At 37.8% G+C, this 25,325-nt stretch overlaps 1 protein-coding gene across 1 annotated transcript in view; it reads right to left on the minus strand.

Moving 5' to 3' along the window:
• Nucleotides 1-25,325, minus strand: part of KCNH8 (potassium voltage-gated channel subfamily H member 8) — a 397,642-nt gene that overhangs the window by 10,442 nt on the left and 361,875 nt on the right. Inside the window, exons 14-15 of the mRNA XM_007470616.1 lie at nt 23,307-23,413; nt 20,106-20,182 (exon numbers count right to left, since the gene is read on the minus strand). Of these exons, the coding sequence (XP_007470678.1) occupies nt 20,106-20,182; nt 23,307-23,413 (184 nt within the window). The remainder of the gene's footprint in view (nt 1-20,105; nt 20,183-23,306; nt 23,414-25,325) is intronic.

Genomic DNA, 25,325 nt, shown 5'->3' on the forward strand with positions numbered 1-25,325 from the left:
TTTTTATTCCTGCTTCCTGTGACAAAGTTTGATTAGTGTCTGAACTGCTTTCTGGCTAAGGGATCCTCACCGCTATCATGAACACCAGACAAAAGTCTGTCTCCTTTCAGAATACCAATTGCATAGGGCAGTGCTTGTCAAGATTTAATGTATACAGGACTCATGGTGCTCTTGGTTCCAGCTCTGAGAGTCAGATCAATAATTCCTAGTCTTATGGATATAGTTCCTATTCTTATGGATCTAGTCCCTTTGGTTAACTCTTCATATACTGATCTTTCAGTAAGAGCTTAAAATTGAGTCTAACCCACTTCTTTCAATTCCTTTGGCAAGTTTAGAGTTGGAGTTTTTCATTTGTTTAGATCTTCTTTCTTTCAACACTGTTTTGTAGTTTTCTGTATACAAGTCTTGTAGCTCCTTGGTTAACTTTATTCCTAGGTATTCTATTCTATTCTATTTATACTATTGCAAGTGGGGTAGTTTTCTTAACTTCTCTTTCTGATAGTTCATTGTTAGTCCATAGAAATGCAAAGGATTTTGGTATGTTGACTTTGCACCCTGCAACTTTACTGAATTCGTTTATTAGTTCTAACAGATTTTTGGTGACACATTGAGGGTTTAGGGTCTTTGTTCTTAGCGGCTCCCTGAATTTGAGACCTGTCCATGTCTCAAAGCAGACGACGTCAGTGAGCACCTAGATGCAGGTGGATTGGAAACCGACACCCAGGAAGCAGCTGGGAAAGTATGCAGTCCAATCCCTTTGAGGGAGAAACTGAGATGGACGTTTTTGCTGAGCCTGGGTATATAGCCATGGGGGTGCTTCTGCGCTCTTTAAAAACTGCTTCTTTGTTTACTATAGTCCTGTGGGGCTTCTGAACACAAGCCCCATTGGCTTACAGAGCTAGGTGTTTGGGGGGCCCATCCCTCAGGTAGGAACCTTACATGTTGGGGGCACTAGATGCGTGGTCCAAACCCTTCAGTCGCAGGGAGAAACTGCAAGTTGGGGGTTCCCTCCTGATCGCCTGATGTTATGTCAGGGATGGGGTTTATGTGTGACACAAAAACGTGTCTCAGCGGCCCCTACCTGTTTCCCTATGGGCATTTTTTCATTCACCTGCTGGGTAGCAGTCACCCAGCTAATTTCTGTATTTCTCTCAGAGGGAAATATTCTGTGTGTAGCTGTACATACAGTGCAGCATCCATTGGAGGAGGGAAATTCAGGTGCTTTCTGTGCTGCCATCTTGGAGCATTTGTTATCTATTTTATGTGTTTTAATCCATTGTATTTCTTACCTTTACTGAAGCTCAAATTATCCCATCTTTGGCCACTGGGAGACTCTTCATATTGGCTCCTGAATTCTTTCAACATCATACTAACAGGGTTTGATAGCTTTCTTGCTGTGCTCTGAAAGGTGTTCCAGACTCATCATGTATATTTCATGCCCCAGAATTGGAAACAGCCATTCATACAAGAAACTCTGGTTTCCTTTAGTGGGAAATTATATTTCAAGACCATACTTGAGGCACAGAAATATTTACTGTTATTGGGCTAGCCACTGTTTTTATTCCTTTTCTGTTAAAAGAGCTTGGAGATGTATGCATGTTTATGATAGTACATCAGTTCATACTAGTGTTTCTAATTCCATTTCAGGACTATAGGGTTCTTACTTAACATTTTTCCATATTATATTTGTATCTCCTTTATTCTACACTGTGAATTCTGGTTATTGAGGTACAGAGAATGATATAATTAGGATATGCCATAATTATAGGCATACATATTTTACTGCACTCTGCTTTATCATGCTTCATGGATAGTGTTTTTTGTTGTTTGTTTTGTTGTACAAATTGAAGATTTGTGGCAACCCTGCATTGTCAGATAATGGTTAGCATTTTTTAGCAATAAAGTATGTTTTAAAATTAAGGCATGTACATTCTTTTTCTTAGATATAATGCTACTGCACACTTAATAGACTACAGTATAGTGCAAACAAAAGTTTTATATGGGCTGGGAAATCAAAAAACTTGTGTGGGGCTTCCCTGGTGGCGCAGTGGTTGAGAGTCCGCCTGCCGATGCAGGGGACACGGGTTCGTGCCCCGGTCCAGGAAGATCCCACATGCCGCGGAGCGGCTGGGCCCGTGAGCCATGGCCGCTGAGCCTGCGCGTCCGGAGCCTGTGCTCCGCAACGGGAGAGGCCACAACAGTGAGAGGCCCGCGTACAGCAAAACAAACAAACAAACAAACTTGTGTGACTCACTGTATTCTAATATTTGCTTTATTGCAGTTGTCTGGAACTGAACCTGCAATATTTCTGAGGTGCGTCTACATTCATTTGCTTTACCCTCCCTCCCATCACTCATGCAACAGTCTCAGCATATCAGTACAGTCTACATGACAAATTATGATTATTGAAAACAGTTAAAAATTTTTGTTTGGCATATTCTATTATCATTCCCTCCTCACTCCCTTCTTTAAAAAATGGTTCTGCTATATTTACATTGTCAGGGCATATGGCCCTTGACAACGTATACTCTCTCCCATTTGACTTTCATTTAGATTTGGTACTATAAATAAGTACATATTTAATGCTCATGAACTTGTCCTACAACAGTTTTTTTCAAGTCATCTTGGTTTTCTGAATCTTGTTCTCTAGGACATTCTTCAGGAAATGTATATGGGAATAATATTCCCTGAGTTCTTTCATATTGATAACAGTTTGATACTTGATAATTTTTGCTGAATAAAAAAATCCTTAGTTTACACTTTACTTTCTCAAGAGTCTTATATATTTTGTATGCAATTCCATCTTCTTGCATAAAGTGTTGCCGTCTAAAAGTCTAATGATAGTCTAGATTTTTCCCTTGCAAGTCCTTTATAAGATCTTTTTGGCTAGTTGCCCAAAGGATTTTTTTTCTCTCTTACTTTAAAGTCTAGTAATTTCACTATAGCACATAATTTCAATATGTAGTTCCATTTAAAAAAAAATTCAGGGGCTTCCCTGGTGGCGCAGTGGTTGAGAGTCCGCCTGCCGATGCAGGGGACACGGGTTCGTGACCCGGTCTGGGAGGATCCAACATGTTGCAGAGTGGCTGAGCCTGCGCGTCCGGAGCCTGTGCTCCACAACGGGAGAGGCCACAACAGTGAGAGGCCCCCGTACCGCAAAAAAAAAAAAAAAAAAAAAAAAAAAATTTCTGGAGAATTTTATTGGATTATCAATTTTAGTGTTTGTTAGTGTAGAAAGCCTAAACTTGACTTTCTTTTTCAGAGACTTGTATTTTTTGTATGTTCAATCGTTTTTGTGTATCTTAAGTATTTGTATCCTTCCCTAAAAAATCTTCTTCATCTAGATTAGATGCTTTACATTTTCCTTCTTTTTCACCATCTGTTTTGGCAAATTTGTTTATTTGCTCTTGTGTTGCTTCTAATTTAGTCAATTTCTACAGTATTCTTTTCTCACTTCTAATTTCCTCTTGAATTTTTTTCTAACCCTAGAGTTCTATCATTTCATGAAATAAGAAGGAAGCCCTTTAAAGGATATAACATTTTAAATTTCTTTAAAGCACATCTGAAACATGAGAACATGTTATTATTTGCCTAATGTGAATAACAGTTATTTGCATATCTGTTGTATAAATTTCTATATGTTTAGCTCATGGTTAAAAAGGAAAAACAAAATATTCAGTATGCACACTAGAGTCTTATTTTTATAACAATACCTATGTGCCTTTAATTTAAAAAAACCCAAATATTTTACATGAAAAAAAGAACTAGGGCTTCCCTGGTGGCGCAGTGGTTGAGTCCGCCTGCCGATGCAGGGGACACAGGTTCGTGCCCCAGTCCGGGAAGATCCTACATGCCGCAGAGTGGCTGGGCCCGTGAGCCATGGCCGCTGAGCCTGCGCGTCCGGAGCCTGTGCTCCGCAACGGGAGAGGCCACAACAGTGAGAGGCTCGCGTACCGCAAAAAAAAAGAACTAATTTTCATCAATTGTTTCTTCTTTATCTTTTGTTATTGTACATTTCAATGACCCATTTTTAACCACTGCCAATCAATATCCGAAAAAGCCTGCCAAGAGGTTAGGTTCTTACTGAATTAATGCAGAGACTCTTCCTTCACTTTCAGAGCAGCTGAGCAATGAACGTCGCAGTGAGAAAGACCAACCCAGCGAGGTCTAGAAGAACACTTTCATGGAGCCATGGTACCTAAAGTGTGTGTCAGGGCTCTAGAAAGATTCTTCTTTTAATCACTGGCAGACACCTTCCCCCATCAAGTTTCTGGTACTGTAGCTTTAAACAGAAACACGTATTTCCCTAAGAAACTCTTTAATAAATGTTATTTGAACACAACTCTTCATCTCCAAGGCTAAGGACATTCAGTTTAGAAAGTGAACTTGCAGATCACCAACTGAGGCCAGCACAGGACTGTAGTAACGGTATCTTGTACCAATGATTTGATTTGATTTTAAAAATACATTGAAAAGGTCAGTCAATTACCAGTGAATTTCCCAAGCCCCTGTCTCTCCTTAACACTCTTTATCATTTTATTTGCTTTACTATGCACTCCTTTTTTTGTTTGTTTTAAGATTTGAAAATGCTAACATGTGCAATAGTCATGCATGGGAAACATATATGGGAAAACATATGGGAAATCAATAAATTCCCCTTGAATAAACCTATAGTATATTTTATCAGGCTTTGTTGAAAAGCTCTTTCTGAAATTATCCTATACTAAAATTATCTGTCCACAGTTTAATCAAGCCTTAGATTTAAGTATCTATCTGGCCAATTTAAGGACTCAAAGGCTCACATCTTTTTTTTTTTTTTTTTGCAATACGTGGGCCTCTCCCTGTTGTGGCCTCTCCCGTTGCGGAGCACAGGCTCCGGACACGCAGGCTCAGTGGCCATGGCTCACAGGCCCAGCCGCTCTGCGGCATGTGGGATCTTCCCGGACCGGGGCACAAACCCGTGTCCCCTGCATTGGCAGGCGGACTCTCAACCACTGCGCCACCAGGGAAGCCCAAGGCTCACATCTTGAGGTAGGCTTCTGATATTTCAGAGAGGAAATCTTTTCAACAGAGACCAAGGATGGTCTGCTTGGAAAGCTACCCCTCCTGGGCTGGACTGAGGTCTTGTTTCCAAGTCACTTGCTGCATGTGTGATTTTCTCTGGACCTCAGTTTACTCATCTGCAATAGCAGCCTGTCCGTATCAGGATTTCTAAAGTCTCTTCAAACTCAAAACTGAAATCCCATTTCCCTCTTCTATTCAATGTCCTAATGTTTAATGGTTAAAATGGACATAATGCATAATCCAAGCATCTTTTATTCATTCATCAACCATAAATATGTGTCTACCATGTGCCAATCGATAACAAAGGGAAAAGCAGATAAAGATTCTTGTCCTCCTAGAACTGACTTTCTAATGGGGGGGCGGGGGTAGAGACAATGAAAATGTAGATAAATAAACCATGTGGTATAGTAGGCGTTTGATAGGATTTTGAGGGAAAACAAATTTGGAAGTAAATTTCGGGAGGGGGGCTGCTATTTTAAAAAGGCTGGTCAAGGAGGAACTCATTGGGAAACTGACATTTGAGCATAGACTTGAGAGAGGGAAGAAAGCTGCCCACGCAGATGTCTTGCGAAAGAGGTTTCTGAACAGAGAGAAGGAATACAAGACCTTGAGGTGCTTTTATAAGCTGAAACATTATGATGGACAATAACCTCTGTGCTGGAAGTATCATCTGTAGGACACTGGGGTCATTTGTCATTGTCCTTGAGAAACTGGGTTAAGAGGCGGGGCAGAGGCAAAAGAAGTTGATTATGATGATGAAGAGTCTGGATCTCACATCACTCGAGTAAAGTTTCAAGGAAGAGAGAACATTTATAGAAGGAGAAAATATGCTACAGAGTGGGGAGGAAGAAAGAGATTAGCTACCTTCAAAATTTAAAGTATTTTGTTAAAAAAGATCAGTTAGGTGGCTTTTTCTGTTCTAATCAAGAGCAAAAGAAGTAGGAAAAATGAATAACAGGTTTTACAGAGTTATATCAGCTAAATATAGCAAAGAGGTTTCTAATAGCTAAAGCAATTGAGAAATGAAGTCAGCCACTGTTTGCATGGTTTGCTGTCATTAGGAACATTTGGAGAATTTTTAAAAATAGAGATGCCCAGTGCCAACTCTAGGGGTTCTGGGAGTCAGTCCATGATGGGCTACAGGAAAGGTTATTTTAAAAATATGTATTCATTATTTTACATATTAATTTATTAAACATATTTATAATCATGTAAAAAATATATTCCCAGAGAATTTGAAAGCACAACCAGGTCTGGGAAGCATCGCCATAGATTTCTCTAGAGCATGGTGAGATTCTTACTACAGAAAATATTCAGGTAAAATAATTTCTTGCCAGTAACCTCAGAAAGAAAATTCTCACATTGGGTGAAAAGTCAGAGTAGGTGTCCTCTAAGATAGCTCTCAATTCTCAGATTTCATGATTCTACCACATTATGAAACTATAACAGTATGAAGGTAAAGTTGCATAATTATTTGTTTCAGGACAATTCTTTTACCCTTTATTTATTTATTTATTTATTTTTGCGGTACGCGGACCTCTCACTGTTGTGGCCTCTCCTGTTGCGGAGCACAGGCTCCGGACGCGCAGGCTCAGCGGCCATGGCTCACGGGCCCAGCTGCTCCGCGGCATGGGGGATCCTCCTGGACTGGGGCACGAACCCGTGTCCCCTGCATCGGCAGGCGGACTCTCAACCACTGCGCCACCAGGGAAGCCCTGTGTTCATTTCTAATTGTACACAAGTGAATGGAAAGTGTTGGTCCTCATTTCTCTAGGTGCCTTAATGTTCTCTAATAAGAAGATTGGAAAAAATCCAAGCCTCCCCAAATTCATGTTTATTTATTTTCTAGTTCTGAACATTGAGTTACTTGAGATACGGAGCATTCTCTATTGCACTTCAGTAAAGTCTGAATACTTTAAAAATAATAAGAATAATTTTGAGGCAATTCACAGAATGTTTTTGGTGATGTAATCCAAGTTTTTAGGAGTCGTGTGCTCTATTTGGGGGAAGGAAGAAATGTGCACATGAAAATAATATAAAACTTTATAAAACCAAATGCTGAATGGCAAGGTTGGAAGGCAGGTGTTGAAGTGCAGAAAAGGGACTTCGAAAATGGGATTCATTGTGGAAGAGTCAAGGAGATTCACAGGAGATTGGAGGTAGAATGAATGTTAAAGGAATTGGAGCCCTTTTGAAAGATCTGTGGTGTTCTCATTTTTAAAAAGGGGAAATTCATGTTAACAGGGAGAGGATAGGAAAGAAAAAGGCTTCGGCCAACCTTTCCAACTCTAGGATCCTAAAAAAAAGTTCTAATGTCATTCGTAGTTGTTGGATTGGATTAATTATTGAACTTAATTTTCCTAACGATGAAATGAAAAATGGCAGAGCTAAATGTTTTTGAAAGATTGCATCAACTTACAAACTTTTAGGAGGTACGGGGTTGATTACCCTTGTCCGTTTTTAAAAAATAACCAGTAATTCTGAAACTATCAGTTAGTGGGCAGTTAATAACTAGCTACCAGCAACTGGTTAATTTCTAGGAATGAATAATTAATAACCAATGGTTTAATTTCCTTTGATTTTCCTATACTTGTTTGTATACATAGTAACTCATTTTACTAAATATTTCCATTTGTATCTCTAAAATAGATCCACTTTCCAACCAACTCTGCCTCTTGGAGGCTGGCTTGTATGATCTCCATCAATAGGTTCATTGGCTTCTGGCTGGGTTTGGCCATTGAAAAACACCATCAAATCAGAGGGAGGCAGGAGAGGGAGGTCAGGGCATGTGCTCCTCTGGCTGCTTCCCTGCAGGGTTGAGGTGGGCAGGTCACAGAAAGTACCAACGAAAGATCATGGCTCCTGTCACGTAGCTTTCTCCATCCAGCTTTCTCTGACTCAAGATTCTATAATCATTCTCTACTCTGGCCCCGCAGACCAAGGAGTGGTAGTGAACTTCTGTTGACATTGCCCCAGAGTGGGAGGGGCTGTTCCATCCTTTGTGGTTTTCCTACACTCTACTAACTCCTGTAAATACTCCTTTTATTCAACTCATCGCAAATTGCTCATTTGGAATGTGGCATTGGTCTCACTTGGACACATAACTGTCATATCCATTTAGTCCCTCTATTCAAAGATGAGAAGAGGCCCATATATAAATACTTCCAGGCAAAGAGGACAAAAATAGTTGATCTCCAAAAGTTACATGCATTTAAAATCTACACCTCACAGGACAAGCTTTTGAGTGGCGTATTTTTTTTCTTTTGAGAGACCCTCACTATTCTTGAGGGTTTATTTTAATTAATCTACTTATTTATTATCAGTAAAACTCTCATGAGAGCTACAAATCTGCCTATGCATAGAGGCATGAGAACTGGAAAATAATCAAAAAGTGTCCTACAAATCATTAATTAGTTGGATATATTCCAGTTTAGAAACCTGTGTCCACAAAATGCAAGACTAATATCAATACATATGTATTAAAATAAAAAAGCATAATGGTTTTGCCAGCAGTTTAAATGGACTTTGTTTTTCTATGTCAAAAAGTGAAGTATATAGCCTTTGCTTATGTCTTGCTTTTGAGAATTGATGGTCAAGTACTATTTATGATCATGATGAGGAAGAAAAGAGACTGTACAGTCAGACATTGGGATGGTCTGGCAATTCTATCAGTGTGTTTCAGTTGAATCAACTGTCGATGAAAAGATATAATGATAACACCAATTCAGAGGACTAAAGAATAACTTTACCATAGGGTATTACTCATGTAGGTTTCCTTGTGTGAATTTCTGATAGAACCCTGAGTTTTCATAGCCATTTAAGGAAAGTAGTAAAGCAACTCTTTCTTTTAATTGAAGTATAGTTGATTTGCAATGTTGTGTTAGTCTCAGGTGTACAGCAAAGTGATTCAGTTATACATACATATATATTTATATAATCTTTTTCAGATTCTTTTCCATTATAGGTTATTACAAGATATTGAATTTAGTCCCCTGTGCTGTATAGTAGGTCTTTGTTGTTTATCTAAGTAAAGCAACTCTTAATTAAAGAACAACCTGTTATTACTATTCTATTTATTTGACTGAAAGAGCCTTCACTGATCTAGTGACACAAATTTAAAACTTATCTGGTAGCTTTCTCAAATATAACCTAGAAAACAACTGAGATTCTCTCTGTTTTTCAGCAGAAAACATTTCATTACCTGTATGTGTTTGCTTGGTTATTGTATGACACATTTAACTGGGGATATATTGGCATTCAATCTTAAGCAAAGGAAAGAGGAGACAAAATTTTCCTATTAATGTTTGGGTGCTGTGGTAGATATCACTAGTGCTTACTAGTATCTAGTTTTCTGTTACTTCTGGAGTACACAGAAAATTATACTTTTTTATCTCTTGAAATTAATTGTATCAATGGAATTAGTTCTAGTTAATGAAATATAAACAGAAATGATGTGTATATCTTTTGAGCCAAAACAATTGAACAAGAAATAAATTTGAACCAATGCGATTTGAAGTTTGTTTTTTACCTCAGTATACTTTACCCTGTAACAATGCTTATCTGAGAATAATGGGACTCTTCAATATTTCAGAGAAAGTTACTAGACTTTTTTGAGGAAGCTGCAAATGAGAAATTTAAAAGATATTAAAAGAAGTTAAAGGATGTCGATGTTACAAAACACAATTTGAAATTGGACATATAGTCTTAGTGACTATTATAAAATGATGCTTTAAAGCCTTAGGAAAATAGTGGATCTAGGGAGATAACTGGAATAGCTATTTTTAAAGAACATGATCTATGATCCAATTATGAAATGTGATGCAAACACAATCGTGTCGGAAAAGAAGATGCTTTTCTGTCAGTCTCCATAGCAACAAGAACTTGGACTCTAACATGCTAGAGGCCAAGTTGATACGCGTAGATTTCTCAAATCTCTTAACAGGGTGCTAATGTGTCAGTGAAACAAAGGGCTCCAGATCACTCAGTGAGATTCCCAGCAAAGTAGTGGTGTCAAGAATAGAGCTGGTCTTCCCCAAATTTTGGTTCTGCTCACATATATGTATGACTTACAATATATGAAGTTATAAAAGGTAAAGGTCACTTTCTAAATTCTGGAGTTTGAGAAAATGTTTAATTTTTTCTCATAAAAAGAACCACAACATCTTAGCCATAGGGCAATATTTTTTAAAAAATTAGAAGGAAAAGAATTATTCCCACCAAAGCAGCTTGAACATTGAAACAGGCCAATGATTTAAACTGGAAATAAAGCCACTGGTCGAACAAACAGAAGGTATTTTGTGGATGTGACGGTTTTTATTTACCAACGTGACTGGGCCATGGGGTGCCCAGACATTTGGTCAAACATTGTTCTGGGTGTGTCTGTGAAGCTGTTTCTGGATGAGATTAACATTTGAATCGGTACACTGAGTAAAGCAGATTGTCCCTAATGTATGTGGGCCTCCTTCAATCAACTGAAGACCTGAATAGAACAAAAAGTCTAAGAGGGAACTCCTCCTGCCTGACTATTGATCTGGTACGTCAGTCTCCTCCTGCCTTCAGATTCAAACTGAAACATATGCTCTTCTCGGGTCTCGAGCCTGCTGACTTTTGGACCAGGACTTACAGACTTATACTATTGGTTTTCAGACCTTTGGATTGGACCTGGAACTACGTCATCAGCTCTTCTGGGTCTCCAGTTTGCCAACTGCAGAACTGTGACTCCTCAGCTTCCTAACTGCATGACCCAATTCCTTATAATAAATCTCTCTCTCTCTCTCACTCACTCTCTGTTAATATATGTGTATGTCCACATATATGTTTTGGGCAACATATGAGAAGTACAAACCTTTATAGAAATCAATGGGTAAAGACTGTACTTGAAGTGAACTTTAAGCAGGTGCAAAAGCAAAAATCAAGAGTGTCTGGGAACATGAAAAAGAGACCAAAAACAAGAACGTGAATACAACCTAGTATATAAAATGGGGCGAAACCAAACTCAGAATAGGAAAAAGTAAAAAAGGAAGGTGAGAATTTTGGATAACATCTGAAAGAGGCTTTTTCCTTAGTTCAGTGCTTTTCATATTATTCCAAGGTATGCTAATGGGAGACAAAATGTTCACAGTTATTTTGTCATTAAAGTGATCTATAAGCAAATGCATTTGGTTGGTGCAGGCTAAAAATAACTTAATTTAGTTTTTTTACTGCAAGAATTCATAGTCTTAGTATGCTAATGACTAATGTGCATCTCTAAGAATATGAGTTAATTTTAAATAAAATATACCAGATATATTTAACCACAGAGGAATTGTTCTCTAAGTTTTATTTTAAATCATCTGAAGAAGAACAAAAATGTTCAAGTATTATATATGTTTTTGGAATTATCTAAAGTAAGTGAGGAATGTCTACCCCTTGGTCTATGTAATCCTGTTTTATTAAGTAACCATCGTAAGTGTTTTGAACTTATCTTAAAAAAGAATATTTGATAATATAAGAAGCCCACAATTAGTAAGTGAAAACAAGCAAACAGGAGATAAATAGAAAATAAAAAGTAAAATAGAAGACGTAAATCAAACTATATCAATAATATTAAATATGAATGAATTAAGCCATCTAATCAAAAGGCAAATATTGATAGATTGAATAAAAAAAATCAAGACATCTATAAGCTGTCAACAGAAGACATACTTAGAGTCAAACATACAAGTAGGTTGAAAGAAGGATGAAAAAGATATCATGCAAGCAGCACCCATAAGAAAGCTGGAAAAGCTATACTAATATCAGACAAAATAGACTTAAAAATTTTACTAGAGATAAAGAAGAAACATTTGGTAAAACAGTTGGTTAACTTTACAGGAAATGATAACAATTTATATATATATATATATATGTATGTATGTATGTATATATAACAATAGAGCCCTAAATACATGAAGCAAAAAAAGTCAAAATTGAAGGGAGAAATAGACAATCAGTAATAGTAGTTAGAGACTGCAATATCTCATTTTTAATAATAAATAGAACAACTGGGCAGATCAACATGGAAATAGAAAACTTGAACGTCACAGACCTATAGTCATAGACATAACAGACATCTATAGAATATTCACCCAACAGCAGCAGAATACACAGTCTTCTCAAGCGCACACAGAACATTCTCCAGGTAAGACCATATGCTATGCTATTAAGTAAACCTAAATGAACATAACAGGATTAAAGTCATACAAAGTGTGCCCTTCAAATATAATGGAATGAAATTAGAAGTTAGTAATAAAGAAAATCAGAAAATTCTCAAGTATGTGGACATTAAATCACACATTACTAAATAACCAATAGGTCAAAGAAGAAATCACAGGAGAAATTAAAAAATAATTTGAGATAAATGAAAATGAAAACACAACATACTCAAGTTTATGGGATGTAGTTAAAGCAGTGCTTAGGGAGAAATTTATAGTAATTCCTATCAAAAAAGAAGAAAGATATAAAATCAACTTCACCTTAAGGCACTGGAAAAAGAAAAGTGAACTAAATTCAAAGGAAACAGGAAGAAGGAAATAATAAGGATTAGAGCAGAAAACAATGAAAATAGAGAATAAAAATGAAGAAAAATGATCAAAACCAAAAGTTGGTTTTTTGAAAATATCAACAAAATTGTCAAAGCTTCACCTAAATAAAAAGAGAGGTGACTCAAATTACTAAAATCAGGAATGAAAGAGGAGACATTACTACCAACATTCAGAAATGAAAAGAATCATAAGGAAATACTTTGAATGCTACAGGCCAACAAGTAAGATAACAGATGAATTTGACAAATTTCTACAAAGACGTAAACTACCAAAACTGACGCAAGAAGAAATAGAATATCTAAATAGACCTGTAAAAGTAAAGTGATTAAATTAGTAATCAAAAAACTTTCCACAAAGAAAAGCCCAGGACCAGATGGCTTCACCAGACCTTTAAGCAAGCATTAATAGCAATTCTTCACAAACTATTTAAAAACATAGAAGAAGAGGGAACACTTCCCAACTCATTTTATGAAACCAATATTGCTCTCACACAAAAACCAGACAAAGATATTACAAGAAAAAGAAAACTGTAGACCAGTAATTTATGAATATAGATGGCAAAAATCCTCAAAAAAATACTACCAAATTGAATCCAGCAATATTTAAAAGGGATTCTACACCATGACCAAGGGGAATTTATTTTAAGAATGTAAGTTTAGTTTGCCATCCCCAAATCATTAATTAACATAATATACCATATCGGTAGAATAAAGGACAAAAAAAACCAGACACATTGTCATCTCAATAGGTGCAAGAAAAAGCATTTGACAAAATTTAACATCCCTTTGTGATAAAAACACTCAACAAATCAGGGATACAAGGGTACTCTCTCAACATGGAAAAGGAAATTTATGAAATACCCACAATTAATATCATATTCAATGGTGAAAGACAAAGATTTCCTTCCCAAGGGGAGGCACAAGAGAGGGATATTTCTTTCCATTTCTATTCAGTGAAGTACTGGAAGTTCTAGCCAAGGCAATTAGGGAAGAAAAGGTAATAAAAGGCATTTAAATTGGAAAGGGAGAAATGAAACTATCTCTATTTCTGGATGGCATGATCTAATATAAAAAATTTCCAAAAAACCCACCCCCAAATTACTAGCGCTATTTAAAATGTTTGGTAAAGTTGCAGGATACAAGATGAGCAAGCAAAAATCAGGTGTATTTCTGTACACTATAAATGAACAATCCAAAAATAAATTAAGAAAACAATTTCATTTACAATAGCATCAAAAACATTAGAACTCCCTTAAAAAACTAAAAATAGAACTACCATAAATCTACAAACAGTAAATGCTGGAGAGGGTGTGGAGAAAAGGGAACCCTCTTGCACTGTCGGTGGGAATGTATATTGATACAGCCACTATGGAGAACAGTATGGAGGTTCCTTAAAAAACTAAAAATAGAACTACCATATGACCTAGCAATCCCACTACTAGGCATATACCCTGAGAAAACCGTAATTCAAAAAGAGTCATGTACCACAATGTCCATTGCAGCTGTATTTACAATAGCCAGGACATAGAAGCAGCCTAAGTGTCCATTGACAGATGAATAGATAAAGATGTGGTGGGGCTTCCCTGGTGGCGCAGTGGTTGAGAGTCCGCCTGCTGATGCAGGGGACACGGGTTCGTGCCCCGGTCTGGGAAGATCCCACAGGCCGCGGAGCGGCTAGGCTCTTGAGCCTTGGCTGCTGAGCCTGCGCATCCGGAGCCTGTGCTCCGCAACGGGAGAGGCCACAACAGTGAGAAGCACGCGTACCTCAAAAAAAAAAAAAAAAAGATGTGGCACATATATACAATGGAATATTACTCAGCCATAAAAAGAAATGAAATTGAGTTATTTGTAGTGAGGTGGATGGACCTAGAGACTGTCATACAGAGTGAAGTAAGTCAGAAAGAGAAAAACAAATACTTTATGCTAACACATATATATGGAATCTAAAAGAAAAGATTCTGAAGAACCTAGGGGCAGGACAAGAATAAAGACGCAGACATAGAGAATGGACTTGAGGGCACGGGGAGGGAGAACAGTAAGCTGGGATGAAGTGAGAGAGTGGTATGGACATATATACACTACCAAATGTGAAATAGATAGCTAGTGGGAAGCAGCCGCATAGCACAGGGAGATCAGCTTGGTGCTTTGTGACCACCTAGAGGGGTGGGATAGGGAGGGTGGGAGGGAGATGCAAGAGGGAGGAGATATGGGGATATATGTATATGTATAGCTGATTCATTTTGTTGTACAGCAGAATATAACACACCATTGTAAAGCAATTATACTCCAATAAAGATGATAAAAAAATATTAGAACTCTTAGGAATACATTTAACCAAGGAAGTGCAAGACTTGTACACTGAAAACTACAAAATATTGTTGAAAGAAATTTAAAAAGATACGGATAGACACATAGAGCAATAGAATAGAATTGAGAGCCCAGAAATAAACCCTCATATCAATGGCAAGTTGAGTGTCACAAGAGTACAAAGACAATTCAGTGGGGAAAACACAGTGTTTTTAATAAATGGTGATGTGATCACTAGACATCCACACAAAAAAATTAAGTAAAATTGGACCCATACATCACCCATATACAAAAATTAACTCAAAATAGACCAAAGACCTAAATGTAAGAGCTCACATTATAAAACCCTTAGAAGAAGACAGAGGAATAAATCTTAATGACCCTGGGATAGGCAATGGTTTCTTAGATGTGACCTCAAAATCACAAAGAACAAAAGAAAAAAGAGATAAATTGGATATCACCAAATTGTGCTTTATAGAAAAACATTAAGAAAATTAAAGGGCAACTTTGAGAAGAAAACTGTACATCCATCATAACTTGTTATCTAGAATATATAAAGAACACTCACAACTCAGTAATAAACAGACAACCTAATTTTAAAATGGATAGGAGATCTAAATTGACAGTTCTCCAAAGACAAATGGCCAGTAACACATGAAAAGATGCTCAAATTATTAGCTATCAGGGAAATGCAAATGGAAACCACATGAGATACCACTTCATGCACACAAGAACGGTTATAACAAAAAATATCAGATAATAACAAATAAAAATTGTTGGTGAGAAAGTGGAGAGGTTGGAACCTTCATAGGCTGCTTAATGTAAAATTCTGCTGCTGCTTTGGGAAACAGCCTGGCAGTTCCTCAAATGTTTACACATAGGGTTACCAGCCATTCTTCTTTACTCAGGAGAAATTAAAACAGGTGCACACAAAATCTCGTGTGAATGTTTTATGAAAGTTCACAGTAGCATTGTTCATATTAGCCAAAAAGTGGTTACAACACAAATGCCCATCAAGTGATGAATGAATAAACAAAATGTGCTATATCTATATAATGAAATATTACTTGGCAGTAAAAAGGAATAAAGTACTGGTATGCAACAATGTGAGATGAAAACCTCGAAAACATTACACTAAGTGGAAAAAAACAGTCACAAAGGACCATATTGTATGATTCCATTTCTATAAAATGGCCTGAGTGGGCGAATCTAAGGCACAGAGTGTAGCTTAGTGGTTACCTGGGGCTGAAGATGGGGAGCCACTGGTGTTAGGGGTGATGGCTGTGTGGTGCAAAGCTTCTTTGTAGGGTAACAAAATGTTCTAAAATTTATTATGGTGATGCATGCACAAGTCTAGGAATATACTAAAAGCCCTCAAGTGTACACTTTAATTAGTTAATTAATTAATTTATTTATTTTGGCTGTGCTGTCTGGCTTGCGGGATCTTAGTTCCCTGACCAGGGATCGAACCCGTGCTCCCTGCTGTACAAGCACAAAGTCGTAACCATTGGACCGCCAGGGAAGTCCTGAGGTATACACTTTAAAAGGATGAATTCTAAGACACGTTAATTATACCTCAATAAAGTTGTTTTAAAAATGGAGTCAATAAATAGTATGAGAAGCCAGACTTCTCTCTCAGAAAAGTCAATATAAGTTGTTTCTACAAAACTCATTTATTTCTTTGTTTAGGCATCTGTTACATACATGAAATATTTTCATTCTCCTTAATATAGTTAAGACTCAAGTTGGAATAAAATGGCCTAATATTAACTGGCTCCTTTATGTACCTACAAAATAAAATGTTAACAAGTGGCAATTAGAGCACTCCAGCCAAAGTGCACTCTGCTAAGGATGATTTAACAAGCCACTGCATTTTCTCACTTTGAAATCGAAGATTTGCCTGTGATTACCTTTCTGTTAAGTTTGGCAGGTTGTCTTCTGCCTAGTTTTATCATCATTTTACCACTTAAACGTTTAGTGTAATGTCAAATAATGGTTAAGCGTTGTTAACTGGCATACTGGGTCTCCTTGCCCTTAAATCAACTTAAGTGTTACAGAATAAGTGTTCTTTACAGTAAATCGGTGACACTTTTACATCAAACTATTTAGTTAAAATAAGATGCACTGAAATGTAAATTTTTTACCCTATCATTTTTTATTGTAATTTTTAAAAATAAATTTATTTATTTATTTTTGGCTGCATTGGATCTTAGTTGCTGCACGTGGCTTTCTCTAGTTGCGGTGAGCAGGGGCTACTCTTCCTTGCGGTGCGTGGGCTTCTCATTGCAGTGGCTTCTCTTGTTGCGGAGCATGAGCTCTAGCTGCGTGGGCTTCAGTAATTGTGGCAGGTGGGCTCAGTAGTTGTGGCCCACAGGCTTAGTTGCTCGGTGGCATGTGGGATCTTCCCAGACCAGGGCTCAAACCCGTGTCCCCTACACTGGCAGGCAGATTCTTAACCACTGTGCCACCAGGGAAGTCCCTATTCTAATTTTATAGTGAGTGTCTTCATAGCAAAAGGAAGTCTCAGGTGAAAGCAGTTTCATTTTCATGATCAAATATGTTTCCCTTAAGTCCATTCATTTTCATTTTATTCCATACGCATTGACTAATTCTCTCTCCTATGACTCTGCATGGGGCACTGTTGGGTAGTAGGGGGGACTAACTTGAGAGTCACATTTGTTGACTAGAAGCATGACCTTGTATGAAGAGAGAATGAGCATTTGACCACCATGTTTGGTGCTTTACATATGGTATTAAGTCCTTACCACACTCCTCTATGACAGATTTTATCATTACCATTTAATAGAGGAAAAACCTGAACTTAGGGAAGGTGAACATTGAAGATACCAACACATTTTTTTCCCCAGACTAATTACTAACTTCTGTGTTTCAGCTAAGATATTGGTCAGTCAGTTCCTAAAACCATTAAATAAACTCAAATGTGAGGGAAAATATTGATAATTCAAATGGTATTAACGTGTGATTTTATCTGAGAACAATATCTTAAAGAAAATTGTTTAATAAAAAGTTGCTATCCAAAAAAAAAAAAAAAACCCAATAACAAAAACCCCCACAATAATAAAGCACTCTTAAACCACACACACACAAAAGTTAATGTCCAGGTGCCCAAAAGAGTGTTTAGTTTGTTTTGTTTCTGTTCTTCTGTGTATTTTTTTTTTTTGGTGTATTTTTAATGAGATTATTTGGGTGATCTCACATATGGCCAAGTCCTCGTGATTTAAGCAGTTTCAGTCCAGTTAGTTTTTCTTTTCCTATTTTGTTAGTCTGCCCTTTGGCCCTCTTACTTCTTGTTGGCAACCATCTCACTTCCAGAAAGTGTAGACTCCGAATGAGAGAGGGCAGTAAAGCACAAATCTTCACTAAGCTGATGGAACACACATTGAACAAAAACCTATAGACTTGAGCTTCCCTGGTGGTGCAGTGGTTAAGAATCCGCCTGCCAATGCAGGGGACACAGGTTTGAGCTCTGGTTTGGGAAGATCCCACATGCCGCAGAGCAGCTAAGCCCGTGCGCCACAACTACCTAGCCTGTGCTCTGGAGTCTACGAGCCCCAACTACTGAAGTCTGTGCGCCTAGAGCCCGTGCTCTGCAACAAGAGAAGCCACCACGATGAGAAGACCACGCACCTCAACAAAGAGTAGCCCCTGCTCGCAGCAAGTAGAGAAAGCCCACACGCAGCAACAAAGACCCAACACAGCCAAAAATAAAATAAATGAAATAAATTTATTAATAAAAACATCCTATAGACTTTATGACAAGCTGCCCAGTTTTCCATTATTACAGGTAATTGGAAACCAATTATGATTACGTGAATTTCATTTTTTTCAAATCTCATCAATATCATCAGTTGGTTACATTTTCCATCAAGACCTCATCAGAGAATCTAAAACTTCAGCCCTATTACCCTGTCTGTGTCTGCTCACTGAACTTGGCCTAGGTCTACCTGGAAGTTTACCACAGACAGCTGGGTCTTCCTGCATATTCCTGTCTGAAGGATCCTTCTAGTGTCTTCTGCAGCTAAGCCTGAAGGTAACCTCTCAGGAGCCACCCTCAACTCCTTTTACTTGTCTCATGGAAGAACAATTCTGAATTGCCCTACACAGTCTCTCAGTGCCACCCCAGCAGGATCGAGCCCCAATTGCCTACAGAGTGAATGATCTCATTAACACACACTTATTTACTTGTTTTCCTTTCTTTCCTGTCTTATTCCTTTACTCCTTCATCTTGCTTCCTGGATCACCTCCCAAAGAAACTATCTGCATTCAAATAATTGTCTCAAAATCTATTTTTTTTAAATTTAATTTTAGGGGGACACCCAAATTAAGAGACTGATTCAGAAATTACCTTCTCTATTTATATGAGACACACAGAAAAGACAAATTTATAGAAACAGAAAGTAGATAAGTGGTTGCCTAGGGCTGGATGTGGGAACAGAGATTAATCATAAATGGGTGTGAGAGATCTTTTTAGGGAGGAAAAATACTCTAAAACTCAGGTGGGGATGGTTGAACCACTCAATAAAGATAGTAAAAATCATTAAACTATACACTTGAAGTAGGTGAATTTTATGATACATACAATATACTTCAATAAAGTTTTTTAAGAAATTACCTTATTTTACACGGAGAGATGGTAAGATCTAAAGAGCTAAAGTGCTCAAAGTTCCACAGCAAATACAGGCCAGAGAAAAGAATAGAGTTTCAGGCCATTTGATTACTCTGATTCATTACTTTTGATTCATCTGTGGACAAATGATCTTGCTTTAACTCATTAAAAATTAAAGTACTTGAAAAAAGTGAAAAAGCACCAGTTAAACCAAGTATCCATACATTTATGACACCAATTATAATAATCATTTAGTTAGTGCTTCCTGTAGGTTAAATAATTTACCTAGGTTATTTCATTTAATTTCACAAATGGGCCATAAGGTGGGGATGACTACTATCCCTTTGTTACCCATGGGGAAATAGAACTTGAGAGAAGGTAAGTGACTAATACTCACATGAGGCTGAGTGGATATTCATCCATATTTGTCACCAGACACCAGAGTGCATATTCATCATGACTATATTATACCACTTCTGCTGGTGACTAGGATTTCTTTCCCCTCTTACCACTCCAACATGACCAGAGAAAGGCAAAGCTCCATACCTCGCTGTTGAGTTTGTTTATCTGCTGCTTGGTCTCCTCTGCTTTGATGAAGAGGACAGCAGCTCCAATCTCTGGGTCTGGAAAGTGACACACACGCAGAATGAGTCCTTCAGGAATAAACCTCATATTTCAGGACTGGGGCAGTTAGAACAGGGAAGGAAGCCCAAGCTACCTTCAACCTTTCCTGATGTTGGTGCACTGTAGCTTCTGTCTCCCTAGTTCTCCTCTGGATGGCACCTGGTGAGCTCTTTGGAACTAGGCACACAGCATGGTGGTGACTGTGGCCACACTTACTGGACGTGTCCATGGCCACCCTCCCCCTCTCCTGAACACAGTCCTACCATGTGCCCAAATGGCACATGTTCTCTTCTTCTTTTTGTTTTTTTAAAAATTTTATTTATTTATGGCTGTGTTGGGTCTTTGTTTCTGTGAGAGAGCTTTCTCTAGTTGAGGCAAGTGGGGGCCACTCTTCATCGCGGTGTGCGGGCCTCTCACTATCGCGGCCTCTCTTGCTGCAGAGCACAGGCTCCAGATGCGCAGGCTCAGTGATTGTGGCTCACGGGGCTAGTTGCTCCGCGGCATGTGGGATCTTCCCAGACCAGGGCTTGAACCCATGTTCCCTGCATTGGCAGGCAGATTCTCAACCACTGTGCCACCAGGGAAGCCCACATGTTCTCTTCTTTGACAATTTTCCAAAAATATATCACAGCCAGTGTCCAAGCCATAGAAAAGAGATGTTCTTTTCTCCTCTCTTCCCTTTCCAGATTTTGAGTCCTGTACCCATGAGAGCATTTTCCTCCTACCTCTATTAAAGCTGCTCATCCCCACTGCAGGCTTTCTGTCTCTTCCAATGTTGCTCTAAAAGGTGATTTCTCCCGTTTCCCGGGTCTCTCATCTCCACTTTTTCTCTACCTTACTTTTACAAATACATTTCATATCTGTCAGGAGCAGAAGCACAGATGAATCATTGCTAGCTAGAGTGGAAAGGATTTGATATACAGAGGTATCTATATCTATATCTATATATGTTGTGTATATATATCATGATGACTATCCCAATATCCTAATTCTGGTAAATTATGTGTAGAAAATTTGCCTGGGGGAGAAAAAAGTCGCTCAAAACAATCCAAAGTGTCAGAGTAGTAAAAGCTCCTTTTGCTGAGTTACTTTGCAAAGTTAATCTATTCATTCAATGAATGATAAGAGATCACCTACAACAGGCTAAGCCTCCTTTAGATGAGACAGAAATAAAGAAAATATATTGACCTTCATGGGGCTTTGAGTCTAGCTGGGAAAAGAGACATTGAAAAAGCAATTATGGGGCTTCTCTAGTGGTGCAGTGGTTAAGAATCTGCCTGCCAATGCAGGGGACACGGGTTCGAGCTCTGGTCTGAGAAGATTCCACATGCCATGGAGCAACTAAGCCCGTGCGCCACAACTACTGTAGCCACCGCGCTTAGAGCCCGTGCTCTGCAGCAAGAGAAGGCACCACAATGAGAAGCCTGTGCACTGAAATGAAAAGTAGCCCCCACTTGCTGCAACTAGAGGAAACCCGTGCACAGCAATGAAGACCCAATGCAGCCAAAAATAATAAATAAATAAATTTATATTTAAAAAAAAGCAATTATGCAATAGGTGTGGATTTCATACTAAGGGCAGTAGGAATCCATCTCAGGATTTTAAGCATAGGAATAGTGTAATAAGAATAAATTTGTATTTGTAAAAAAGTTCACTCTGTATGGAGAACAGTGTGAAAACAGAGAAGAGACTTTGGAAGCAGTGCAGGCAAGAGTGAATGTGGCAGGGAAAAGGGTGGTGTGAAGGATAGAAAGTCTCAGACATAACTGAGAGATATTTAGGAGGTAAAGTCAAGAATATTTGTTGCTTGAATGGATGAGTATTGGGGTAGATATTGGGAAAAGGGTGAAGAGGAGGCTAAGCGTGGGGTGGCAGGACCAGAAATACTAGGTGGATGGCATGATGACATCCTGTGAGCCAACAAGGAAAACTTCCTATTGGGACCCACCATCAGCTTCCATAGCAAATGCTCACATCTGGTTGACTAGAACTATGATTTCTGTGCTTCTTGCCCAGAGCAGATATAAGTCCATTACATGGATGAATCATGATTATTGACTAACATCTGCATTCCTCTCCTCAACTTCCCACCTCCCACCATTGTCCTACTATGGAGTCTTACTCTTCCATCTTCCCAGAAGATGAGTGCTGGGAAGAACTGTTGATTGAGATAGAAGACTGGTATTCTACCAAATGGAGACATATCCCCAGAGCTGTACATTCAGAAGTCTTTCTTGGGCTTGGCTTTGCCCATGGAAGGATTCACCAATTAGCAGGAGATCCTGACACAAGGATCTGCCTTGCATCTGGTGACTGTTTGGGATCGCCTATGTTCATTATTCTCTATCAACTACAGGTACGTCTTCTTTTAGAAGTTGTCATTTCTGGCCTCATCATGCTGACAAATTCTTTTGTGGGCAATGAACTCAAGAATGAAACAGAGAGAGAGGAGCCTGGGCTAGGTTTGGGGGGTACTTTACATTAATTCACCATCCCTAGAGGGTAGTACTTCATATAGTTCCCCATCATTTCCGATATTCTTACATACTTCTGAAGATATTTATCTCTGGCAAACTGCAAGTACGTAACCACTTACCCAATAAATTGGTTAAGTATAACCAATGTTCCTACAGTCTACACCCAACACAGCATTTCCTTTGAATAATGTTGTTTCTGTGGATTAGTTTGCATTTATAATAGGAAAACATGGTTACCCTCTGATGAAGAGCAGAAATTTGAGTCTCCTCCTGACACACCATTTACCTGGGCTGGTAAGCTGCAGGGTGTCGAGCCTGGATAGAGGAACCATTACAAACGCTATCTTAATAACTTGGAGGTGGCACAGACCCAAGTCAAATTACTTTGTGGCTTTGGTAAAGTTCCATCACATGGAGAATACCCCGAGAATGGGAAGGCAAAATAGTGCCTATACCAAACATTGCAAGTTATAAAGACATAACTTGGAGGTGGCGTAGACCCAAGTCAAATTACTTTGTGGCTTTTGTAAAGTTCCATCACATGGACAATACCCCGAGAATGGGAAGGCAAAAAAGTGCCTAGACCAAACATTACAAGTTATAAAGACATATCACCCCTTGAGAGAAGACTAAATATAGAGCTTACCTCCAAGAGGAGGAGAAATTCGGGGCTCCGGTCTGACTCGTTCAGAGCCGAAGTCAAAAGACTGGCTTTCCTCACTACGGTTTCCATCTTCAATTCCATCAACAATCCTGTTTAAAATAACAAGGATTGGCTAGTTGCGCATTTATATTCATGGGTTCCAGTATTCCTAGAAGACTTGAAAAATCGTGTGTTAAATTTCTAAATTCTAGACACTCTAGAGCTGGGCTACCCAATATGGTAGCCATTAGCCTTATATGGCCATTGAGCATCTGAAATGTGCAAAAAGAGATGTGCTGTAACTATAAAATACACACTGGATTTTGAAGATTTTAGTAAAAAATATAAGTTATTTAATTAGTAATTTTTTATATTGTTCACATTTGAAATGCTAGTATTTGGGGCATATTGAGTCAAATAAAATATCTTATTAAAATTATTATTAAATAATTGCACGTGTGTGTATTTACTTTTTAAAGATGTGGCTACTGGAACATTTAAAATTACTCATATGGCTCACAATTTTAGTCCATGCTATATTTCTATTGAGCAGCAATGCTATAGATCTTAGACTCATTTATTCTCAGATTCAAAACATTAAGCTACAGAAGTTCTCTTATCTAAATTTATATTAATTCACTACTCTATCCAGAATTAAAGAGTTTTAGCGTAATGTTTACAGCATCACAGAAAATAACTTTGAAAATACCTTTGCTCTGGACGTGGACAAAACTCTGAAGTGAGAGTTGAAGAATTATATTTAAATGACTATTAAGACTCTAGCTAATCTTCTTTCCTTGGTAAATAATGTCTAACACACTCATTATTTTAAAAAAAGATGAAGTTATTGTAGAAAATGTAAACATAAAGGTAGCAAAAATCTGAAAAGAAAAATCAACTGTCATTCACCACTACCGTTAACATCTTGGTGTGTTCTCAAAATCTTTTTCTAGATATAAAATAAAATATGTTTTTTCATAAATGTAGAATAAGTTGTACAGGAAACTTTCTTTTCCAGCTCTGATACCTTTTTCCCCATTTATAATTTAGTATTTTTCATTTTAGAGAAAGTTCAGGAAGCAGAAGAGTTAAGGGATGTTTTCAAATTACCATCTCCAACTGAATTCCCGAACATTTAATATCCACCTACTTTTCATTAACCCTGTTTTGCTTATTTTCCCCTTAATATTTTCTCTAAATGGATAAGTTGTGTTCTTCAAATGACTAACTAAATATGTAGTATATCAGAAACATCCCTTGCCTCATAAGCAGAACAACAGAATTTGAATCTATATTTCAGAACTCAAATTTCTGAGATTTTGGACAAAATATGTAACCTTCAAAATACTTAACACTTCTTACAACTTTATAGTAGAGATAATACAAACTACTTTAGGGGATTCCTGAAAAGACTAAATGTAATAGTAAATGAAAAATTACCTAGCCGAGTACATGAGACTAGGAATCACTCAATATGGTTTTTTCTTGTCTATTTTTTACTGAGTTTTTACGCACCGTAGCCTACTCTTTTCACATTTTCTGAGTCAGAATTTTTCACTGTTTCAATCACTTTTAGTTGATCCTAAAGTGAATTTTTTTTTAATTAAAAAATAGAACCATCCCATATTACCTGCTGAAGGGGCCAGAAATAAAACTAAGTTCAGTCGTCCACAATAATGTAGCAAATACTATGGGAAATGATGACCAGCACTTCACTTCCTTCATAATTTCCACTCATTGCTTCATGAAACTTGTGGTACGATCAGATACTGAGGGGATAACAATACGGACTTTGTTCCATCTCTTTTGTTTTCATTAGAAAATTCTAAGTTATAAAATTACAATGTAGAAATATACATCTATAAAAATAGGTAGAGCTAAATGGATAAAGGGAGAAGAGAAAGAATTTGGAACATTTCGTGGACCCTTTTAAGAATGTGACTAAAATGATTTATTCTCATCTTGCATACACCTCCACGTAGAGTCAAAAATGGCACACAAAAATTTAGGGAAGCTGAAGCA

Source organism: Lipotes vexillifer, unplaced genomic scaffold, assembly GCF_000442215.2.
Source record: "Lipotes vexillifer unplaced genomic scaffold, Lipotes_vexillifer_v1.1 scaffold418, whole genome shotgun sequence".
In the NCBI taxonomy this organism is placed as follows: domain Eukaryota; kingdom Metazoa; phylum Chordata; class Mammalia; order Artiodactyla; family Lipotidae; genus Lipotes; species Lipotes vexillifer.